This window comes from Ascaphus truei, chromosome 4, assembly GCF_040206685.1.
Source record: "Ascaphus truei isolate aAscTru1 chromosome 4, aAscTru1.hap1, whole genome shotgun sequence".
In the NCBI taxonomy this organism is placed as follows: Eukaryota; Metazoa; Chordata; class Amphibia; order Anura; family Ascaphidae; genus Ascaphus; species Ascaphus truei.
The window spans coordinates 48,319,871-48,344,322 of NC_134486.1; the positions used below are offsets into that span (position 1 = coordinate 48,319,871).

The window sequence follows — 24,452 nt, forward strand, 5'->3', positions numbered from 1 at the left end:
TGCGGCGGAGCCGCCAGCGCCGCTCCTAACGGCCGCCGCTCCCCCCACACTGACATATGCGGCAGCAGCGATAGCCGCCAGCGCCGCTCCTAACGGCCGCCATTCCCCCCACACTTCCGCACAGACATGGGCGATTGATGCGCATGCGCAGATGTGACCGACGGGCCCCTCAGGCCAGGAAGCTATCTGTGCAAGCATGCGCACAATCGGCCGTTGATGCGAGGCAGCGCATGCGCAGAGTCACCCGCCCCTCATAGCAGCGTCGGAGGTTGAAGAGGAAGCAGCGCCGAGAGCGGAGATTCAGCCGTCCCCATCCCTCCCCGATCGAACGATGACAGGACAGGACAGGACAGCACAGCACGTGGGGTGGGAGGGGGAGGGGCAGAGACAGGCAAAGACACATAGAGAACGAGTGAACCCAAACCCCCCCGCCACCACTGCCTCCATACCGCGATCAAGTAGGAATGGAATGGGGGGGGGGGCTGCTGAAAGGGGCTGGGGGCAGGACAAGGGCACTGGGGGCAGGACAAGGGTGCTGGGGGGCAGGACAAGGGTGCTGGGGGGCAGGACAAGGGTGCAGGGGGTCAGGACAAGGGTGCTGGGGGCCGGACAAGGGTGCTGGGGAAAGTCAGGAGAGAGGGCAGGACACAGACAGAGACATACACATCACACACAGAGAGACACAGATACACTGACTGACACACACACACACACACACACTGACTGACGCACACACTGACACACGCACGCACTCTGACGCACGTACGCACACTCTAACGCAGCACGCACACTTTGACGCATGCACACACTCTGACACACACACTGACTGACACACACACACCCAGTGATGCGCCGAACACCGCCCCTGAATGATGTGCCTATTCCCTCCACCCCTGTTAGCTCCCCCACCCGCTCAACATCCATGATGCCGGTACTTGCACTGCTGCCAATAAACATGACCCCGCCAATCAAATTTACTCATGCTCTAAGCAGTAACAATATTATTGTTACTTTATAGGTTGCTGACAAAACACAAAGAAGTTTTACTTACTATGCGCGTGCACAGCACACACAGCTTTTTTTTGGCCAACTGGATATACAAAAAACAACAAGACCTGGGTTACTTTTGTAATAAAAAAAATGTGTCAAGAAATATATATATATATATATATAGATATATATATCTATATATATTAGGTTTTTTTACATTGGATCCCCCTGGTACTTGGGGTCCTTTATTATTAGAATTTAAAAAAAAAATCCATGGGTTGCATGTATTGCACCTTGAAGCACCTTTTAAGTTTATTGGTTCCGTCTGCATAATGGGGTGTTTTGCTGTATATAAGTTTTGCATTTACTTCTAAGGACAGGTTTTGGAGGCCATGGAGTAACCCCTTCAGTGATGGATGCAAGCTGCAAGTAGCGTTGATACTTGGATCCAGATCACTCAAAAGTTGTTTCTGTGCATGTTTCTACATTTTTGTACCGTGTAGGTGAGCTGGGCAGGCATGGTGCCCACATCGCTGTTCTCTGCTGCTGATGTCCTGACAGCCTGAAATGTGCAAGTCCGTTCTCTGCCCACAATCCGTGCTGAAAGAAAAAGCCTCTGCCAGCTCAGGTTTCAATTCACCAAACTTAATGTACAACATCTAGACTAGTTAGGCCTGTGTTGCTGGGTGGTCCGAAGACAAGTGGCAACCATAGAATTGCAATATGTAGCTGTCCTCTCAGTCATGGAAGAGATTAACTGGTTGTTTTAGGAAAAACACCTCAACACTGCACTTTAATCCACCTCCTTTCACAGGAAAAGTCTTAACTAGTTTGTGATTTTCAGAATATAACCTCTGTTAGATTAGAAGACAGAGGGTACGGTGCAAGTCCCACTTGGCTGATCCAAGTGTTGACGTCTATGCAAGTGTGTTTGGGAGCTCACCCCTTACATCAGGTGTATTATGTCTGTGTGCCACGGCAGTTTACACCAACTCAAACTTTTCAGAGCGTTTTGCCGCAGGTAAAATGGGAAGCCTTACATCGTTGATACATCACATTGTAATATGTGATCCGTGTGATGCCTGACTCCTTCCCCAAACCACAATCCTGCACAAGAAAAGGCAACCTTGTTACTGCCAGAAGCCCATAACAGGGGACAAAATAGCTTGTTATCTTAGTGCAGAGAGACACAGGCAAATTGTGACTTGGAAAATTCATCCAATTTTACCATCAAATGTGTCTTGATTCGCAGCCCACTAAATATTTGCTGTTGCTGTTTATAACTCGCCTTTCATTTCCTACCTTCATTCCAATAACTTTCTTGTGAAAATATTTTTGTTTTTGCCATGTTTTTTTTTTTGTTTGTTTTTTTGGCACCTTAAGATAGGCCAGTATTGTAAATTTGGTAAACTATGAAGCGAAATCTAACACAAGAAACAATATTGCCATTTGATTGAATGCTTTCTCCTTATTGCGACTTCAGTATATGCTGTTTAATAAGAATGCAACTTGAAGTTCTGTGGTCTGCAGGCCAAAGACTTTGTTTTGAGCCGGGCTACCTCCATGTACTTTACCATATGTCCAGCTCTACGGCCTTCCTGCCTGTACTTTTTCATGGCTGTCTGGGCCCACGCCACATTAAAGGGGTTCTCTATTCCTGTGCTGGGCCATAACAATTTAACCACCATCGAACCTCTCTCTTTTGTAGTCGTGTTACTGAGAAGAGAGTCGTGACGATTCCAAATCAGTAATCAATCACTGCCTGGGAAGAATTGTGATCCTGGGGGTATCGTCATTTTCTCCCACGGGCAGAACCGTTTCCTGTTGTATTTTAAGTTGCAGTGGTTTGCTTAAACAGCGCTTGGTTTAAAAAGCAATGCTGCACAATGTTATGATTAAGAGTATTTTGATCAGATGCCTTTCTTTTCAAATGTACCTATTGGGAGCAGTTTTCAGTTCATTGTAGGGGTATTTTAAAAGTTGTATTTTCTTGGTGTCAATCGTAGCATTGAGCTGCACTGCCTATTAGGTTAGTCACCGGTGTCAAAGCTTGTACTGTATATACCAAGTTCTGAGAATGTATTTTGTGACAAAATGAAACTATTTTCCAAAGGTATTTAACTGCTGTTTTATTTTTCAGTGATCAGGTGTAAATATTTTTTTTTAGGATCTTGGCTGTAAAAAATGAGAAAATGAAACATCAGCCCCGGGTTTAACCCTGCCACTGCCAGGAAGGTGCTGCCGGCTCATCTGGTAGCAAACCGGTAGCCAGTCCTCAAGACCCCCCCCCCCCAACCGGTAAGGTTTTCAGGATATCCCAGCTTCAGTACAGGTGTTTCAATCAGTCCCTGCTTCAGCACAGCTGGCTTAATCAGAGGCTCAGTTTTTGACTGTATCTCTGAGCCACCTGTACTGAAGCTGGGAATATCCTGAAAGCCTGACCTGTTGGCGTGGTGGGGGGGGGGGGGGGGGAGGGGCTTGAGGACTGAAGTTGAGAGGGTTAAATGACAAATAGAAATGAAATGTTATGGCGTTTTTGTCACCAGAGGTGCATGCCTTTGTACTGCCTTTGTTGTGTTTTTTTCCCCTGGTTTTATATTCCGCGTTACCAATTTCATAGACGATAATATTTTTTCTACTGTGCATTTCGATTCGAAATAGTTTCTGTACGCCGTATGTATATGGTGCAAAAGAAAGCGCCGTGTACAAAATGTTGACTGCTTTCCTTGGCCAAGAGAGGACAGTATTTTTATTTGTAGATTTATACTTGCAATGTACACAATAAAATAAAAATCCTGCCAGTTTTTGTATTTGTGAAAACGGATGTCTTTCAAATAAATGAATCTGGGATAAAGAAGTCTGGGGTATTTTTTTTTTGTGTTTTCTTTTTTTTTTAATGAAATTAGCACCTTCACTGCAGGAGGGAACTACGCAGAATATTAAGACAGGCGCCCCTTAGCTAACCTGATAATAATTTGCCATTTGTGCTATTAGTACGCCTATATAATACAAGTCATAGACACAGGTCTTTACAGCATATCCATACAGTCAATTTAAAATTAGCCAGGTCAAAATAAAGTCAAGCAGTAATAAAAGAAAATGTATACTACAAACTCCACGGTCTCCTTGATCCCTGAGAAATCCACATTTTTCTTCTTCAGGAAATAATAAAAATAATGATGCCCGCTAGCTTTCTATTGGAAGCCGAAGCGAGGCTCATCCCAGCGGCCATATTGTGTCCACTGGACAAGTATTTTTGTTCGGGAGATACAATGGTTGATATCTCTGGAAACAAATATCTCTGGTATCACAATTCACCTCGGCTCAGGTAATGCAAAAAAAAGGTAAATTTACATATTATATTTATTTATAAAAATGTTTTACCAGAAAGTAATACATTGAGTTACCTCTCGTTTAAGTATGTCCTGGGCACAGAGTTAAGATGACAAATAATACATGGTTACAATACATAGTTACATAAGTGAACGGGGTATACATTATATACAAGAAATAGCATGCACAGTTAGAGATAATATATATTATGGGCTTATGAAACAGTTACAGACCAGATTAAAATGTGAGACAGCTTTAGTTTTGAACGAACATAGACTGGTGGTGGCTGTGAGAGTCTCCGGTAGATTGTTCCAGTTTTGGGGTGCACGGTAAGAGAAGGTGGAGCGGCCAGATACTTTGCTGAACCTTGGGACCATGAACAGTCTTATGGAGTCAGATCTCAGATAAGTACTGCATGTGGCAGGAGTGAGGCGCTTGTTCAGATAGACGGGTAGCTTGCCCAGAAAGTATTTGAAGGCAAGACAGGAAAGGTGAACTTTGCGCCTAGACTCGAGTGATGACCAATCTAGTTCTTTGAGCATTTCGCAGTGATGTGTGTTATAGTTGCATTGGAGAACAAAACGACAAATTGAATTGTAGAGGGTGTCAAGTTTGCTAAGGTGGGTTTGAAGTGCCGAGCCATATACTATGTCTCCATTGTCAATAATTGGCATTAACATCTGCTGTGCGATACGATTTCTGACCAGGAGACTTAGAGAGGATTTGTTCCTGTAAAGTACCCCTAGTTTGGCATAGGTCTTGGTTGTCAGGGTATCAATGTGCATTCCGAATGTTAAGTGGGAGTCCAACCACATGCCCAGGTATTTAAAACTAGTAACAGGAGTTAGGGTGGTGTTAGTGTTGATTCTAATCTGGAGCTCAGTCACTGGAAGCTTTAAAAATTTAGTCTTAGTGTCATAAGTGTCCAAAGTTTCTGAATGTTTCTCTGCTATATCATCCTGGATGGCCCTCCGCCGCCTTAAACTCAACATGGCTAAAACAGAGCTCCTCATACTTCCTCCCAAACCTGGCCCTACTACCTCCTTCCACATTACTGTTGGAACTACAATCATTCACCCAGTAGCCCAAGCACGCTGCCTAGGGGTCACACTCGACTCCTCTCTCACATTCGCCCCTCACATTCAAAACATTTCTAAAACTTGTCGCTTTTTCCTCCGCAATATAACAAAGATACGCCCTTTCCTCTGTTGCTCGACTGCTAAAACTCTGACTCAGGCCCTCATTCTCTCCCGTCTTGATTAATGTAACCTCCTGCTGTCCGGCCTTCCTGCCTCTCACCTGTCTCCCCTACAATCTATCCTAAATGCTGCTGCCAGAATCACTCTACTCTTTCCTAGATCTGTCTCAGCATCTCCCCTCATGAAATCCCTCTCCTGGCTTCCGATCAAATCCCGCATCTCACACTCCATTCTTCTCCTCACTTTTAAAGCTTTACATTCTTCTGCCCCTCCTTACATCTCATCCCTAATTTCTCGTTATGCACCATCCAGACTCTTCGTTCTTCTCAAGGATGTCTTCTTTCTACCCCCTTTGTATCTAAAGCCCTCTCCCGCCTTAAACCTTTTTCACTGACTGCCCCACACCTCTGGAATGCCCTTCCCCTCAGTACCCGACTAGCACCCTCTCTATCCACCTTTAAGACCCACCATAAGACACACTTGATTAAAGAAGTATATGAATAGCACTGTGGATATTCTCAACACGATACATAAAGCTTGGCCCCCTGCAGACGCACTTACCAGAACTCCCTCCTACTGTCTCTGTACGTTCTACCTACCTACCAATTAGACTGTAAGCTCCTCGGGGCAGGGACTCATCTTCCGAAATGTTACTTTTATGTCTAAAGCACTTATTCCCATGATCTGTTATTTATATTATCTGTTATTTATTTGATTACCACATGTATTACTACTGTGAAGCGCTATGTACATTAATGGCGCTATATAAATAAAGACATACAATACAATACAATACAATACAATACATCTGCATACATGTGTATTGAAGCTTCCTTACAAGCTGTGGGAAGATCATTGATGAACACTGAGAAGAGTAGGGGCCCCAGAACAGAGCCTTGCGGGACGCCAAAGGTGATATCCAGGGGGTTGGAGTTAGAGCCTGAGATGGACATATGTTGGGATCTACCTGATAGGTAGGACTGAAACCAGTTTAAATCATGCTTCCCTATTCCAGAGCTCTGGAGTTTGTTAAGCAGGATAGCATGATCAACAGTATCAAAAGCCTTGGCAAAATCTAGGAATATTGCACCAGTGAGTTGACCACGTTCCATTCCACACTGGATTTCATTGCAAACTTTTAGCAGGGTAGTTACGGTGGAGTGTTTGGGGCGAAAGCCAGATTGGAATTGGCTAGGGAAATTTGTCTTGGTATAGTAGTCGCTTAGTTGGGAGTGGACACATTTTTCCATGACTTTGGATAGGATTGGGAGAAGGGAGATTGGTCTGTAGTTTGAGACAGTGTTTTTGTCCCCACTTTTGAAGATTGGGACAACTCTAGCAGTTTTCCAGGTCTTAGGGATATGGCCTGCAGACAGGATAGAGTTGACTATGGAAGCAATTGGTTTGGCAATTGCTGGGGCACCAAGTCTTAGGAACCTAGATTGTAGTAAGTCAGGTCCACATTGGCTGCTTAGTTGTAATTTGAGGAGCGCTTGTGTAATCTCCTCTTCAGATACTGGGCCAAATTGAAAATTGTGGGCAGTGTTGGGAGGGGGTGGGGCTATATGGGTACTCCCAGGATGAGATTCAGGTTTTTGGTTTGGGTTGCGTTTCATTAATAAGTTAGTAGCACACCCCACAAAGTAATCATTGAATTCATTTGCAATGTCGGTGGAATTTGTCAGAGTAATATCCCCCTTAGTGATATTACTTGGCTGTTGATGGTTAGAAGGCTGGAATATGTTGTTGATAACGTTCCAGAAGTTAGCTGGGTTTGATGTATTCTGGAGGAGATTGTCAGAGTAAGATTGTGCTTTTGCATGCCTTGTTTGCCTTGTGCACATGTTCCGCAGGCATCTGTAGTGATTGAGATCCTTGGTAGTGCCAGTTACTTTGTGGCTTTTCCACAAGGCATCCCTGAACTGGTAGAGTGCTATAAGGTCAGGTGTTACCCATGGAAGGTGGGCACCCCGTACCCTTATTCTGCGTAGTGGAGCATGGGTATCACAGAGTTTTAAGAACTCGGATTGGAAATAGTCAAGCGCAGAATCAGGGTCGGGAATTAAATTGATTCTGTGCCAAGGGCAGTTGGTAAGGTCAGCCAGAAACTGTTGTGGATTAAAGTTTCTAAATGTTCTAGTGAGGAGAACTTTAGGGCTTGATTGGGGCGGTTTAATTTTCCTTACACAGTACACTATTGCATGGTCACTGAAAATGTCTGGAAAGATGCCAGAGGATTGGATTCTGCTGGGATTTGAGGAGAGAATCCAGTCAAGCAAGGAATGGTTGTGCGATTTCAGGTTTGTTCGTGTGGGTTGGGAAATGAGTTGCGATAGGTTAAGCGATTTAATTTGTGTGTGGATTTTGTGGTTTTTAGGGTCAAGCCAATTGAAGTTAAAATCCCCAACTAGCAGCTCACTCTTTTCATTCAGAGAGGAAATGGAGCCAAGATACTGGATGATATCAGTCAGGGATTGTAGGGGGGCGGTAGATGCCAGTAAGCAAGATGGGCTTAGAAAAGGGGAGGCATATTCTGCCAACTAGGATTTCAAAAGAGGGTGGGCTTGGGGGGCAATTTAACAGTGTAAACTGTAAGGTGTCTGCAATATAGAATAACACCCCTCCTCCTCTCTTTGACCTATCTCTCCTAGAAATGGAGTATCCCTGAATGGCAATATGTGCATCAGGGGTTTTAGGGGTTAGCCATGTTTCTGTAAGAATGATGGCTTTTGGTTTATGCATAAGGCACCATGCTCTTAGTTCGTCCAGTTTGGGCAGCAGACTCTGGATATTTATGTGGGCGACAGATAGCCCTTTTTGGAATTTAAAGGGGGTATTCTCAGGAGTATGGGACAGAGTTGAAGTGGGAGGGCCTGGGTTAGATTCAATATCACCTGCTAAAGAGAGTAATAGTATGAGTAGAAATTTGAGTAGTTGTTTGCAAGTTGTAAATTTATGATTTTTGCCAATTGAGTGTGCGGTGGTTGGTGTGCTGGTTTTCAGGGGTTTCCACCAACATTCAGTAGATAGTGCAAGGCTTTTGAGTAATCCGGGGTGTATGGTGATGTTGGGCGAGGGCCAGGAGGGGGAAGTTTGTAGTGGATAGAGAGAGTAACATTTCAATGAGACCACGAGAAAGAACAAAGTGGAGGTAAAAAGCAGGATCATTATGCCAGAAGTAGGTAATGCTGCATGGAGCTGTTTTGAGCCAAGTGTGTGTGTGCGCAGCATAAACAGCATGGATCATAGTGTGGTCAGAATAGCTCACCGTTTGTTGCCATGTGTAGAAGAGTTTGCAGTAGATCCAGTCCCCAGTCACCTCTAGTCCAACTATAGTCTAACTATATTTCTCACTTAAAAGCTCACTTTAAGATGCCTCACTATATCATGGCAATGCAGGAGGGGTATTGGTTTTATACAGCTAAAACAGTCACATGACCCTCCCCAATAAATCAGCTTGTTCCAGTTGGTCAATTAACAGCACAGAGTTAAGAGGGGGGGGAAAAACCACCTTTTGATATTCAAACATACCAAAATTATCAATGCTTAAGGCCGCTGAGTAAATCTTTTAAACAGATAGTTCTCCACTCTGAACCTGTATGCCTGTAGTATGCTTTCTGTCTCTGAAGAATAAACCATTATTGGAACAAAGATATCTGCCTCAATCTTGAAGGATCTAAAGGACCATCTTCACTAGGCATGTACACGAGAAATTGAAGATGGGCTCTCATTGGGCAGTTTACTGGCAGCATTTTTGTAAATGTTATTCACAGAGTTTACAAACAAAAAAAGTATAGGTGCACTCTGATGCCTCCCTAAAATTGTTGCGGAATAACTGTAATCTACAAAAATATGTCTTCACAATAATATATTGAACATTTCCCTAAACATTATACATACAAAAAGAGAAGAGATCCACACCACTGATACCTCTCAGTATACAATAAGCAGGGTTCATCTGTGAGGACCTAATGTGAATACATATACACAGAATACTTGTAAGCTAATGAAGAGACTAGCTCCAAAGTGGAGAGCTCCACCTGAGAGCACACCTAGCTACCAAAACAGGTACAACTTAGCCTTTAATGGTCTAATAAAATAAGCCAAACTATTTAAAATAATTACTACTGGATTGATGGAGTAATTAATTCAACGTGTGAGGAGGAAGACGAGAAAGGAGTGTATACTACAAAGATCAGACAGGGAGTTTAGCTACAGTATAATAAGTAGCTCAATATAAATGTATCACTGCCAATTAATTACCTCCTGGATTCACAGTGGGAATGTGAAATCAAATGCTTAATTGGCATCGTTGAGATATTATGTTGCACTGAGGTAGAACATGCCAGTGAGAGAATAATCATTCTAAATCTACAGCATTTCCCAGTGGATAAACTGTCAATTTACAAGCAAGATTTGCTGCTTTCTATTGTGACCAAGAATAAAGAGCATACCATTGCTGTCACGAACGCCACACCTGTGAGCACGCGAACTGCATACGGGACAAGGGCTAACACTCACGCTCGTAAGCGCTCCCACTTTTCACTTCCGCAGAGGTCCCTCAAATGGACAACAAAAGACAGAGGAGCCCAATGCTACATCCAATTGACAAAACATATAAAGTAATAAGTATAAAGTTTAAATACTTCAATAATAATAATATTTACTTGGTTATTTAGTTAAACCCTTTGGCCAAAGCGTCACAAGCCTGCATACCACGTCAAGGTATAACCAAAATTAATGCAGGTCCTACACTACACTGTACCCTTTACCTCTGTATGAGGGGAAGCAACCATAGTAGATCCTGTTCTTTACAGCAAAGTGAAAAGACCTCCCAAGTTAAAAAGGTGAGGAGGAGTGAGCTCGGGGAGGAGGTTCCACCTACCTCCATTATAACTGTTACCAGTCAGAAATTGATTAACACACATTCCCAGCTAGCTCAAACTCCCGCACCCACCACATCATGAATATATATTTATGTCAAAAAGAGTGCTACTGGGTGTGGCAACTGTATACAACAAAAGACAGGGGTGCCCAATGCTACATCCCATTGACAAAACATATAAAGTAATGAGTATAACGTTTAAATACTTCAATAATAATAATATTTACTTGGGAATGTGTGTTAATCTATTTCTGACTGGTAACAGTTGTAATGGAGGTAGGTGGCACATCCCCCCACAGCTCACTCCTCACCTTTTTAATTTGGGATTAACCTTTTTAACGGCCCATCGGATTAACACAGCAGGGTGGGGGGGGGGGGGGGGGATACAAAGAAATACCCGACGGCAAACATCCTCCTCCGCATCAATGATCAAGAGGCTAGACTACTAGTAGGAGTTGCTCCCTGGCTACCTGCCCCTGTTATACTTGGTCGGGACTGGCCCTACTTCAGAACATTTTTGGCTTCTACTCATGCGGAGCTTACTTCTCCGGTACTGGAGAAGCCCGGGGACTTTTTCCCCAGAGATCTTTTCCCATAGACGCGTAGACAGAGACGTGCGGAAAAAGGACTGGTTAAGAAAGGCTGGGACTCTAGGTAACCTTAGTCATCCCAACAGACTGCAAGTCATGGTGGGAAATGACCAGGATGGGGAACAGACAGATATGGGAATTTTGCCCGATCTCGGTCTTCCTGACTTTCGTCAGAGGCAGAGGGAAGACCCAGCTCTGACTAGACAATATGAGAAGGTGGTACGGGTCAATGATAACATAGTGAATGACCAAGGTGTAAGGGTGTTTCCACATATCGAACTACTGAATGACATCCTATATCGTGTATTGTATTGTATTGTATGTCTTTATTTATATAGCGCCATTAATGTACATAGCGCTTCACAGTAGTAATACATGGGGTAATCAAATAAATAACAGATAATATAAATAACAGATCATGGGAATAAGTGCTTTAGACATAAAAGTAACATTTCGGAAGAGGAGTCCCTGCCCCGAGGAGCTTACAGTCTAATTGGTAGGTAGAACGTACAGAGACAGTAGGAGGGAGTTCTGGTAAGTGCGTCTGCAGGGGGCCAAGCTTTATGTATCGTGTTCAGAATATCCACAGTGCTATTCATATGCTTTTTTAAGCAAGTGTGTCTTAAGGTGGGTCTTAAAGGTGGATAGAGAGGGTGCTAGTCGGGTACTGAGGGGAAGGGCATTCCAGAGGTGTGGGGCAGAAAGTGAGAAAGGTTTAAGGCGGGAGAGGGCTTTAGATACAAAGGGGGTAGAAAGAAGACATCCTTGAGAAGAACGCAAGAGTCTGGATGGTGCATAACGAGAAATTAAGGATGAGATGTAAGGAGGGGCAGAAGAGTGTAAAGCTTTAAAAGTGAGGAGAAGAATGGAATGTGAGATGCGGGATTTGATCAAGGTTACACAAACAGGGGAGGTCATTCGACAAATATTAGTCCCTAAAGTTTGTATTAAAACAGTGTTTACCCTAGCCCATACTATACCATACTACAGGCCTGCACAACTCGTAAAGCGAGAAGGGCCGAACTGCTCCAAAGAAAAAAAATTTGGGCCGCACGGGTAAAATCATCATCATCATCATCATCATCATCATCATCATCATCATCATCATCATCTCTCCTCCAGCACCTCTCATCATTATCATCCTCATATATCTCCCCCAGCACCCCTCATCATCATCCTCATATCTCCCCCAGAACCCCTCACTATCAACCTTTGCGATACTCCCCATCTATCTCTCATACCCCCATCTTTCCCCCTCACCCACACACATAATACTCCCCCTCCACATCAAACACACAATACCCCCCTGCACACCACACACATCCCACCCCCCCTGCACCTCACATCCTTCACCCCCCGTGCACCTCACATCATTCTCCCCCCTGCACCTCACATCACTCTCCCCCCCTGCACCTCACATCACTCTCCCCCCTGCACCTCACATCATTCTCCCCCCTTGCACCTCCAATCACCCCACCTACACCTCCAATGACCCTCCCCTGCACCTCCAATGACCCCCCTGCACCTCCAATGACCCCCCCCCCTGCACCTCCAATCACCCCCCCTGCACCTCACATCACCTCCCCTGCACATCACCTCCCCCTTCACATCACCCCCTCCTTCACATCACCCCCCCTTCACATCACCCCCCCCTTCACATCACCCTCCCTTCACATCACCCCCCCCTTCACATCACTCCCCTGCACCTCACCCCCCTGCACATATCCCCCCTGCTGCACATATCCCCCCTGCTGCACATATCCCCCCCTGCTGCACATATCCCCCCCTGCACATATTCCCCCCCCTGCACATATCACCCCCTCTTGCACATCACCCCCCCTGCACATATCCCCCTGCACCTCACATCAGCCCCTGCACCTCCTGACCTCCCCACCTCCCCTACACCTCACCTCAGATCACGGCGGAACTGCGCGCGCTCGCTCGCAAGCAGCGGGCACCGGAAGTACCACACTGCAAGAGCGTGCAGTCTTGAGAGCGGGCTGGGGGGGAGGAAGGGGAGAGTGGGCTCGGCACGCGGGGGGAGGGAGAGCGGGCTCGGCTCGCGGGGTGAGGGAGAGGGGGCTCAGCTCGCGGGGGGAGGGATAGGGGGCTCGGCTCGCGGGGGAAGGTAGAGGGGGCTCGGCTTGCGGGGGGAGGGAGAGGGGGCTCGGCTTGCGGGGGGAGGGAGAGCGGACTCGGGGGAGGGAGAGCGGACTCGGGAGGAGAATGGGGGGGAAAGCCGCCGCCGCGGGCCGCACAGTGAGTGCCGGCAAGCCGCATGCGGCCCGCGGGCCGTGTGTTGTGCAGGCCTGCCATACTACCTCCCATGGGGTGGTCATCTGGGCAGATAAGACCACGGACCGCATCTCGTCCCGGTTCTACTTGCCAGACATACACAGTGATATCCAGATGCTCCTCCTGCATCCCCTTGTGAGATACAGGGTAGATGTTGCTCACTCCACAGGGGAAGAAAGAGAGAAAGAGACACACTGATTTCTTGGAGAGTTCCAGTATATATACCCTGGGGTTGGGTTTGTAACCCTGTCCCATAACAGAGCAGGTCTGATACTGATAGGCATCACACATTTACATATGGCCCAATCCGTATACTGCCCCAGGCTGACACTGAGGCTGTTGCTAGGCCCGCCCCTGGATACAGTAACTATATCCAGGGATGCAATAGCACACTAGGCCCTAATGAGATAATCTAACCCCTCAAGTGCCTGTCCCTAACAGGACTTATACTGTTAGGCCCACAGAAAGTAGTAGAGGCCGGAGGCTATGATACAATTAAATATTTGTAATGAAGCCAAATACACTTCTAGGTCGTGACAAAACTTTTTTTTTGCCCGCTTTGTGGGGCTACCCTGTTTCCTTTGCATAGAAAAAAAATTGTGAACATGAACCTAATTGGAAGATTAAAAAGTACAATTATAAAAGCCCATACACAATTTCCTAAAAACAAACAATTGTTAGTAAAATCTGGCAGTGTGTAGCGCTGTTTATTATAAAATACTTATTTTTTTGTTTACGGTGTCTTGGTAACACTAGCATATTGCCAGATACATATGATAGATATGTCTGATTGCTTCCAGGTACAGTGCAGAACAGTCTGCTCTATAACTTCATTGTAGGTATAGAAGGGCATTTGCCAAACTCAAACATGTCCACTTAAGAGTTTCCGACTCCTCCAATATGATAGGGGGCGCCCTCACTGCGACCAGCCTACATTTGATTCTCTATGGTCAAATGTGTAGACTGCTTGTTTTTCTATCCACACAGTGAACTCTATGGTGTCGCCGCCGGATATGCGTTTTGGAAAGTGCCGGAAGTGGTTTAGCTGCCGGGACTGTCGGTTGCTGTGGAGATGAGCGCGCTCCGTGGCTGTGTCCTTTTGGGCCGCAGTGTCCGGGGCTTCTCCAGGTGCCAGGTAAATACTCGGCGCACATACAGATCAGGTCCCGGACACGGCGCGGAGAGATACACGTGAGCAGCTTCACCTTCCCGGAGCAAGGACCAGACACGTCGCAGACCCCACATCACCCTGCGCGGTCACAGCCTGGTTCTGCAACATAGTGCAGAGCAACTAGTAATGTAACACTCGCTGCCTGAGGGGCCAGCACTAATATCCCTAAATACTAACACACACACGCACGTACGTACGTGTTAGAGGTCAGCTACATGTTTTATTTTCTCACCTTGGTACGTTTTAAGGGGATATTACTATATATATTTTTAAATGTTAATCTTATTTTTTTAGTGAATTAAAAAAATACCCGCTCCTGTTAAGTCATATCTTATACAAATGTGAGTTGTTATGGTTAATTTGAGCATCAAGTCTGGAACACGTTTTTGTGCTGGACAAAGCTAGTAAAATCTGTTAGTAAAGTCGGTGTATTACTGACTTCACACTAAAGATGTTTACGCGCCCTTTCTGTTGCTGTATATTCAGTATATAATTACGAATTGTTGTGTATTGCAGGCACTATGGACTGTACCAGCTCACTATTCCACCTTCACTGTTGCCTCTAGGCACAGTTATCTGCAGTAAGTATTAAGATAAACTACAAGAGATCCATAAAAGAGCAAATTGTTATGCTAAAGGTACTAAAATGAATGAACTTTGAGGAAAGCATAAATATAGGGGCTGCTCCAGATGCTAAATAGTATTGAAAGAACAGCAGGATCTCCAATGGAGCCACATTGCCCACCCAATAAGGAATCCACAACAAATTACATACAAAGAGAATATTAATTTAGCAATTTATTAATTGTAAGTAATGGCAAGTCTAAAAAAAAGTCTACAGAAAAAAGTATGAAACTCCAGTATCACCAACAATGGAAGTTTACAAAATATATATACCATAGCATACGTAACACCTATCCAACATTTAAAAAGGCAGAACACCCTTAAAAAAATATAAACACAAGGCCCTATCAGAATTCACATCTTTCGTCTGCATCGTGAACTGGTTTTGCAAAATCACTGAGGGACAACGGATGATTAATCTATCACAACTGGTGGTTGGGCACTTGTGTGGGTAAATACGACTGGAATGGGATTGATATGGAGTCGGTTTGATCTCTACATAGGTTTTTCTAATGGTGACTAACATCAATAACCACCTAATACGCACTTGTATCATTGAGTGCACTCCTGTGGCAATACTTATTGTGCCTTTTGCCTAAATTTGGCTTTAGGAAAGCCGTGTCACTGTTAATCGGGGGTATGTTGACCTACATAGTAAACAGTGATTTCTAGCAGGGAACCAGTTGACAAATCTGCATTATATTCTGCTCTCGAATAAGACATCAGCAAATCAGGTAGTGCAAGTGTGCAAATGTGAATTGAGGGGCAAATAACAGACTCCTTAGTTGTCCACACATATTTGATCGATGAGTGTTTAACCTATATTGTGCCAGTGGGATTTCACATGAATATTCCCCATTTGATTTGTTCATGATCTATAACAATTTTGCAAACATTCTTGTGATTCAGTGTTTCTGCTGATTTATTTGGGAGATCTTGTTGCACAATATTTTTGATGCTATTATCTATTAATGGGATTCATAGGCTATATGGATTGGGTTCTATATGTGAAGGAACGCATTGTCACCTCGCTTCGTGTATATCATTTTCAGTTGTGTCCTGCTATTTTAATGTTGGATATATATATTTTATGGATGCCATGGTAGCCCTATTTGTTTTGTACATTTCCATCGTGGTGTGGATTTGGTATACGAATTCCATTTTCTTCACCACCCCCTCCCCCCCCCTTTTTTTCTTTTTAATTTAGTTTTTTTTAGACTTGCCATTTATAAGTAATACATTGCTAAATTAATATGCTCTTTGTACATATTTGGCTGGATTATTTACTGGATGGGGGGATGGGATAGTGATCCTTTGGAGGTCCCGCTGTTCATTCTGTTTTTGCAGATAATAGATCATTTTAAATCTAGCTGGCTATCAGTTCGTGGTGAGTTTTAACATGTTCAGATAATTCTAGATTTACAAAAGAAAACGGAAACATCATAATCTTATAAGGAAGCCAGTCCCCAAATAATCAAACTCCTTGCAATATTAGGTTACATATTGTAATATAGAGTAAAATATATATGGCTACTGCTGAAATCTCGACATGCAAGAAACTAGTGCAGAAATAAAGACTTGACATGAGAGTACTTTTCAGTGCAATCTCTTCATTAAATGATTGTTTTCCGCATCTATTTTCACTACTTGGCTTTTTATTTTAATTGTGATATTTTATGGTGCAGCTTTTTAATCTCATTCTCAGATGCTGGATGAACCTGTAACACTTGGCAGAGCAGTGTGTATATGTAAATAGGCCACTGTGGATGGAGTGAATTGGTATTTCTGCTAAGAATCGGCTCTGAATATACAAAATAAATAACACACTCTTCAATTTTGTTTTTAAGAAGTAATGGACCTTTTCTAAAGACACAATCTGCAGGAGTTCATGCTGATTCCGCGCAGTCAAAAATAAATGACCTGGTAGGTACAGAATATGATTTTGTTCCCACACTTCTGGGTTTCATGATCATTCTTTGTTTTTATATATAAAAATGTTTTACCAGGAAGTGATACATCGAGTTCCCTCTCGGTTTCAAGTATGTCCTGGGCATACAGTTATAAAAAAATACATGGTTACATTAAAAGAACAGGGTTATACAGTAAAATATTTTACTTAATTAGTTATAAGACAGACTTTAAAGAAAAAATGAATACATTTTGGGAGGACAATTGGTTCGGTTTTACACTATAAAGTGTTGGAAAAATCTATAACCGGTTTTAAAATAACAAGCTTTTTTTCTGAGGTTAACACTAGTAGTTGAAGAACGAGTGTACTTGGTGATATGTTTAATTTTTTTAAAGAACAAAGTGAATGATGTAACAAAACTTGTGGTCTATGTGGTTATTTAAATGTTAGCCTTGTACATTTATGAAGCAAGCGCACATCTACTTTTACATTTCTACTTCAGGCCACATAAAACAAAAAGAATGGGGGCGCAAAGAAGAAGGAAAAGAATCACTAAAAGTGCATAGATAAATTTATAAATGCATAGTACGATAAGTAAAAACTTACAGTAAAAAGTAGGATCATATGGATCCAAGTACACAGAACGGGTAAATCACTCAAACGGAAGATCCGTAGTCCAGGCAAAGTCCCCCTCTCCGGATCGCAGTTGGCGTGTGCTGAGGGGAAGTCCTAAACCGGCATCCACGTGTAGTGATCCCTGCACTCGTGTAGGCAGTGCTAGGCGTATTGCGTCGTCACGTAATTACCCAGCATGCAATGGCTCTCCTACGCGTTTCGTGTTACGTGGGACACTTAATCAGGGAATAACCATGATCACTCATTGGATAACCATAATCACTCATTGGATAACCATGATCACTCATTGGAGTGACATCGAAAATACTAAAAATATTAACATACAAATAATAATGTTCACATATCAATACAAATAGGGTCTAAAATAAAAAATAAATATAAGTGTGTACATACAATAAATGTATAAATCCAATGTATATATAATATTGAATAGTACAATATCCTAACATAATAAAAATACAATTTTTTGATTGTATTTTATTTTATTATGTTAGGATATTGTACTATTCAATGTTATATATACATTGGGTTTATACATTTATTGTATGTACTCACTTATATTTATTTTTTATTTTAGACCCTATTTGTATTGATATGTGAACATTATTATTTGTATGTTAATATTTTTAGTATTTTCGATGATGTCACTTTTGACCTAGATTTATAGCAAGTTTGTTTATATGTAGAAGTTATTGATTTAGTGTATGCATTATGAATTAGGTTTTGTTTAGGATCTGTTAGTTCTAGGATGTTATGTTTGTTCTTGTTTACATTGTGACCAATACCTTGTTGCTCATTGTAAACTAATTGGAAGGCTGAAGCAATTGGTTCCCATTCGAGTGTAAATCGCTCTCATTGGTCAGCTGGCTGCATTTAGTTAGCTCCAATGATCATCATGGTTACCCCCTTGATGAAGTGTCCCACGTGACACGAAACGCGTAGGAGAGCCATTGCATGCTGGGTAATTACGTGACGACGCAATACAACTAGCACTGCCTACACGAGTGCAGGGATCACTACACGTGGATGCCGGTTTAGGACTTCCCCTCGGCACACGCCAACTGCGATCCGGAGAGGAGGTATTTTGCCTGGACTACGGATCTTCCGTTTGAGTGATTTACCCGTTCTGTGTACTTGGATCCATATGATCCTACTTTTTACTGTAAGTTTTTACTTATCGTACTATGAATTTATAAATTTATCTATACACTTTTAGTGATTCTTTTTCTTCTTCTTTGCGCCCCCATTCTTTTTGTGCGTGAGTCCTCTCAAGCCCCGCTGATCACGGGAGACAGAGAGCAGCATTGAAGAGGGATCTCCAAGGAGACTAGTGACGGCCAGTGCGCATTTAACTCTCTACTCCACTACTTCAGGCCACAGCCATTTTTTTCATTGTATTTCTGGCTTCATGCAATGTCCGCAATAGAAATTAGGATACGTCGATGTTCTGAAATGCAGGAGGGGTTGTGTGTAACTTTTTGTCTAATATAGTAAGCAGCTTCTCTGGTTCTGTGCGCTCTCGTGTAAAACTTAACTTCCTACTCATGATGGGATGCTGGCACCAACCAGCAGGAGAACGCACCGTTTGGTTTCTAACCGCATTATGTAGAAATAGGAAGATGCTGCCACAGCCATCCTTCTGTCAGCATCTTTTTATCTTGTTCACTTATTCTCTTCGGATCCCTGCAAGAAATCTGATCATAGAGATCTCTGGCCTGCATGCCCTCTAAGGAAAGAGAACATATTTTCTTGGACCATTAAAAAAACATTTTTTAAATTAGTTCTTTGTTCAATAAAGATAGCATAGCAGACTCTGCCTACTTCTGTTTCTCTTTTTGGAAAGAAAAGGCAATGCATTGCAAAAACATGTCAAGGTACCATCAACCCTTTTGCTACCACAGGGGTCTTTGCACTGTGTTGCTGGCACCTTCAGTTGCAAAAAGGGGTAATATTACTTACAGGATGGAAAGTTACCGTTTCTGAAAGCTGGACTCATCTAATATCGCTAATACTTTTCTCTTGGAAGGTAAAAACCATTCTAGTTTGGACAGAAAATTCAATGCATATGGGGATGTTGGACTGAAATGTATTTTGAGCAATATAACAGCACCTATGATTCTCATCAGATGTATAGGCTCTCATATTAACATAAGGCATGGGAGTTGTTAGTGTTTTGAATTATTTATTTATTTTTCTGGTTGCAGTTAGAGGCAAAGTTTAATCTTAGTATGCCTAATTGAAATAGCTGCGACAAGGGTAATTTCAGTCTCTCGCCAATACAATCATTGAGGTAAATGTATACTGATATGTGAATTCACATTCCTGAAGGTCTGATCGTGAAGCACAACAGAATAACCTAGATTGTAAATGCAATGTTAAAATAAGCTTACATTTAAAGCACCAATATAATTTTAGAAATAAGTTACATTATGTGTTCTGTTTCCTAAAATGTCGAAGTTGGAGTGTTAGTTTTTTTGTCTCTACTGTTATTGTTGTGGCAGTTTCTGGTAGCCATTTTTGGTATCCGTATCACAGGAACAGAAAATGGCATGAAGATTCCAAAATAGGATCCAAGAGAGTTGGTCCAGCAATCTCAAAAGGCTAGTGCTTCATAATTATTTATAACAATACGACTGGCCCTAGTGAAGACTAGTGCCCATGATGTAACATACAGTAGAAAACAATTAATAGCATAAGAGAAAATGCAACTATTTTAATGTAATGCTGAGTTAATCAATGGAAAAGAAATCCCACAATACTCTTCAAAGACACTGCTGCTTCGTCCTTCAGTACAGTACGGAGCAACATTAACCTGAAACATGAATGATCATTCCTGATCAGTGAAGACAACTGGACAAAATAGATTTTATTAAAATTGTTTATTTCCATTTATACAGATCACCATTACAGATGAACCAGACACCCTGTACAATAAAATAGAAGTGTTGGCCAAATGTCATGACAAAACGGTGTTGGACAGTTATGAATATTTTGCTGTACTCGCTGCCAAAGAACTTGGGATCCCAGTGGAAAAGGTGTAAGTATGAGGTCTGCTTGTGTGTTTAGTAGTGGTTGCTGCGGTTTTGGTTTCATAAATAAGTTTGGTTACAGTCAACAAAAAATTAGTTGTACCAAGTATGTAGATTTTACTTAATTTTCCTAAACTATAGTTTTGCATTTAATTTCAGTGTCTTAATAGACTATGAATGTGACACAGTTTGTGGTCGAGTCCTGCCATGGGACTAGAAGACCTTAATGGGGCAGGCCTACACTTCTGAATATAAATACAACATTTTCTGTCAAAGCCGCAGTCTAACAAACTGAAATCTAAAATACCTTTTGCATTGCAGACGTTCTATTGTCTTTATAGAAGTAATAAGAATGGTGTCTATCTTGATTAAATGCTCCATGTACAACTTCAAAAAGTGAACCCCTTTTTTTTTAATGCAGACTTTTACCAATAAATAAGGAAAAATGTTTTGAGGAACTTCTGCTACTGCTTTTTCTTAGCTATATGTAACCATTTTGTGTTCAGTGCACCTGCAAAATTAATTTGGAAGGTATTGGATTGGCCAGAGTTTAATAGGTTGCTGGTATGTGTGTGTTGAATTTGGTTGTGAAAGCAGCTGGTTTGCTTGCTTCTTCTTACAGAAGTACTGGTAGGGAAACTAAGCAACTACTTACATTGTCTCTAAATAACAGAGCAGTGGTTGCTTTTTTTTATTTTTAAACTTTTTTTTTTTTAACTTTTCAAGGGGTCCTTTAGAACAGTGCTGTGAGGAGCAGCTTCAGGAAATCGGTGACTTAGTTCTCAGCACTTTCAGCAACTTAAAATGGCCACCAACAGGGAGGTGCTGGTGACCCATGATTTTAAAGTCGGGGTAAAAACCCTCTTAAATAATTGCATATACCTGGACCACGGGGACTCGCTTGTGCAGCAAGAGGCCCAAAACCTTGTGTCTTGTCAAGTTTAGCAGAGGGTTCTGCTGCTCCAAATGGTGGGTATACCAATTCCTAGTTAATTTTATTTTTTTTATTCATTCTAGGTGTGAGCCTTTGAAAAAGATTGAACGCTTCACCCTTTTAAAATCTGTGCACATTTTCAAAAAGCATAGAGTTCAGTATGAAATGAGGACACATTACAGAGCCATTGAGGTAAGGATGTGGAATGGAGGGGAGACACATTAAATATGACTACATTTGTAATGGGTTATTTATAGTAAGTGCTTTAGACCTATTGTTCCTTGGCTGCATTAACCATATCAACACTAATAATATTAAAGTGGAAACATTTTCACAGCACATGTAGAAGTACTAATTACTTCTGTAGAAAATGCAATAAGTTTCAGGTATAAAACAATTGTCACTACGAGCTATTTTAGTTTTTTTTTTGCAAATTTAAGACAAAAATCGGACTGAAAAGCACAGAATACGAAAGCAGATTTTATGAGGCAACAGATAGTGTGGAGCAAAGGAGCACAGCAAAAACGTTGTCCAGAAGAAAATAATTTGAGGGCAACTCGAGGTAAAAAATAAAAGGATTTCAATTCGTCAGGTCACAATAGAGATGAAAGAAATCAATGCACCAACGCGTTTCATCCCGTAGGGACTTTTTCAAGGTGTGGGACTTATTTTTTTTTAGAAAAGCAAAATGCTAGCATTTAACATTTCCTTCAAATGTCTCGCTACTATTTCCCCAAAAGAGATAAAAGGATGAATTTACAATGATTAACACAAAGTAAAGGCACACTTCTAGTGGAATTAGACTTTTAAATGTCCCATAATTTGAGATGTGTGGAACTGGCAAACATTGGACTTTTACTGCTCACAAACATCTAGCAAAATCGTAAAAATATGAAGCCTTTCTAAGAAATGTCCATCTTGTACGGGAGAGACAGGTTATACAAATCTATATCCCTTATTTTTGTATATCAGACACCAGTTTTAAATTTTCAACTCGTGGTGAGAATCAAATCCTATTTTACAAACCGTTCATGTTTGAATAGAGTTCCTTATGGGGAATAATGTAGTTTGGTTAAGGAATCCTATAATTATATTGCGAAATGCTGCATAAACCCAACCCCCTCTAATAGCATGTCTGAGATCAGATGCATTGTAAACTCTTCTGTATTGGTACAATTTTCAAATGACCTGGAAATTGCAGGGAACCCTTTAGGGATGGCCGGGGAACCAAAGGATTCCTAGGAACCCTGGTTGTAAAACACTGCTATTAGAAAACCATTCATCCAAAAATGGTAAACTAATAAAGAAAAACATTGTTCTGAAAACTATTAAAATACTCTCCCTGCATATGTAGAATACGGTTCATACAGCGCCTCTCTCGCCATTGGCAAACGTTTGTACATATCTAGCCATAATCCAATATTAAATGTTGCTTCTAACAGGTCAAAGATCACCTTCAATTAACAGTTCATACTAGTTTGTGGGCTGCAGGGTATGTGCTTCTTTCATGGTTCAGTCGTTAGCGTTTACAATACTGTCCTGGTTTTTGCTCCATTCTACTTTATTTTCCTTCAGATGGAAAAGATGTGCTGATATTTGGTATGTTAGGATATATATTATGTTTTTGTGCAGCAGGAGTAGCTAAGAATATTAAAATCTGATTTCAGCCCACCTCTACTATTTCTTTATAGTTAAAGCACTTGACTGGAAGCACAGCAGATGTCTATTTGGAATATATCCAACGTAACCTTCCAGAAGGAGTTACCTTAGAGATAACAAAGGTAAACTAAAAGTTCATTACAATGCAATGAGACTATCAGATGGGACAAAGCACCTGCCTAATCGTTTTTATTTTTGTTCCTAGACCACACTACTGAAATTACCAGACCACATAAAAAATCCAGTATGGGACCAATTACCAAATGAAGACAATACAAGGAATTCCTAAATCTGCTTCAGACTTTTGTATAGCTGTATTTAAAAATGTTAAATAAATAAATTGACACTGCAATTATTGTATCCAACACTTGGTAAAATGTTCTGATCTTACACACTTCTTTCAAACCCCAGCAACTGGTTTACATTTCTTGATCTGGTAGAATTTAAATGGAGAATCTTAAATGCACTTGCCCTTGATCCTGAAAAAGGGAAATTTACCTACTGATATTTAACTTTCTCCTAGACACTCCATGACTGATATAACAACTTCCGGTGGGACAAGAATTCTTGATCTAAAGGAGACCTGTATCTCCCTCAAGTCTGTTATCTTCATAAAAAAAACCAGGTAGCAAATAGTGGGCCAAAGAATGCTGTCATGGAGGGACTAGAAGAAACCAAAATATCGGTCGGTAAATTTGCAGCCCTCCATGACTACAATTAAATATGGGGTTTTCTAAAACCATGTTTTAACAAGATTGTAGGTACTTTTGAGACGTAGTGGCTAGTACTGCCTACAGCACTTTCTTGCCAAATGTTGCATCCAAAGCTAGATCTAAACAATGGTCTTCACTTCCCAGACACTTAAGTGGCCACTTGGCAAATTCTTTGAAGCAGCCTAGGCTTTCTCTGCCTGTAATGGTGCTGTAGCTTGTGATGTGGATTTAAAGCAAATAAGATACCTCCCTAAGATTAAAGGCATGCTTCTGAAATATATGCTGTTGATGCTTCCCCTTTTGCGGGCACTATCCTATAGTACAAACAGATGGTTTTGTCTTCAGTACGTTTTATAAGTAAACCGTTGACGTACAAATTGTCAGATTTTCTTTTTTATTGGTATTCGGGCAAATGAGGGTACTATAATCCCTGAGTGTAATTCTAAGGTTGATACTACCTTAGATCTGAAAAGAAGCACTGTCCT

The 24,452-nt window shown here is 42.0% G+C and overlaps 1 protein-coding gene across 3 annotated transcripts; it reads left to right on the top strand.

Moving 5' to 3' along the window:
• Nucleotides 1-14,289: 14,289 nt before the first annotated feature.
• On the top strand, nt 14,290-23,606 carry MRPS10 (mitochondrial ribosomal protein S10). Of its 3 annotated transcripts, none has more exons than XM_075595737.1 (7): nt 14,290-14,427; nt 14,980-15,044; nt 16,935-17,010; nt 20,530-20,669; nt 21,679-21,787; nt 23,287-23,376; nt 23,460-23,606. In XM_075595737.1, the coding sequence occupies exons 1-7, from the start codon at nt 14,365-14,367 to the stop codon at nt 23,541-23,543; spliced, it is 627 nt and encodes a 208-aa protein (XP_075451852.1). In that variant the 5' UTR covers nt 14,290-14,364; the 3' UTR covers nt 23,544-23,606. The 3 variants fall into 3 exon arrangements, with proteins under 3 accessions (XP_075451852.1, XP_075451853.1, XP_075451855.1); XM_075595738.1 differs by having other exon boundaries at nt 16,938-17,010; XM_075595740.1 differs by lacking the exon at nt 23,460-23,606 and adding an exon at nt 22,036-22,157.
• The last annotated feature ends 846 nt before the right edge of the window (nt 23,607-24,452 follow it).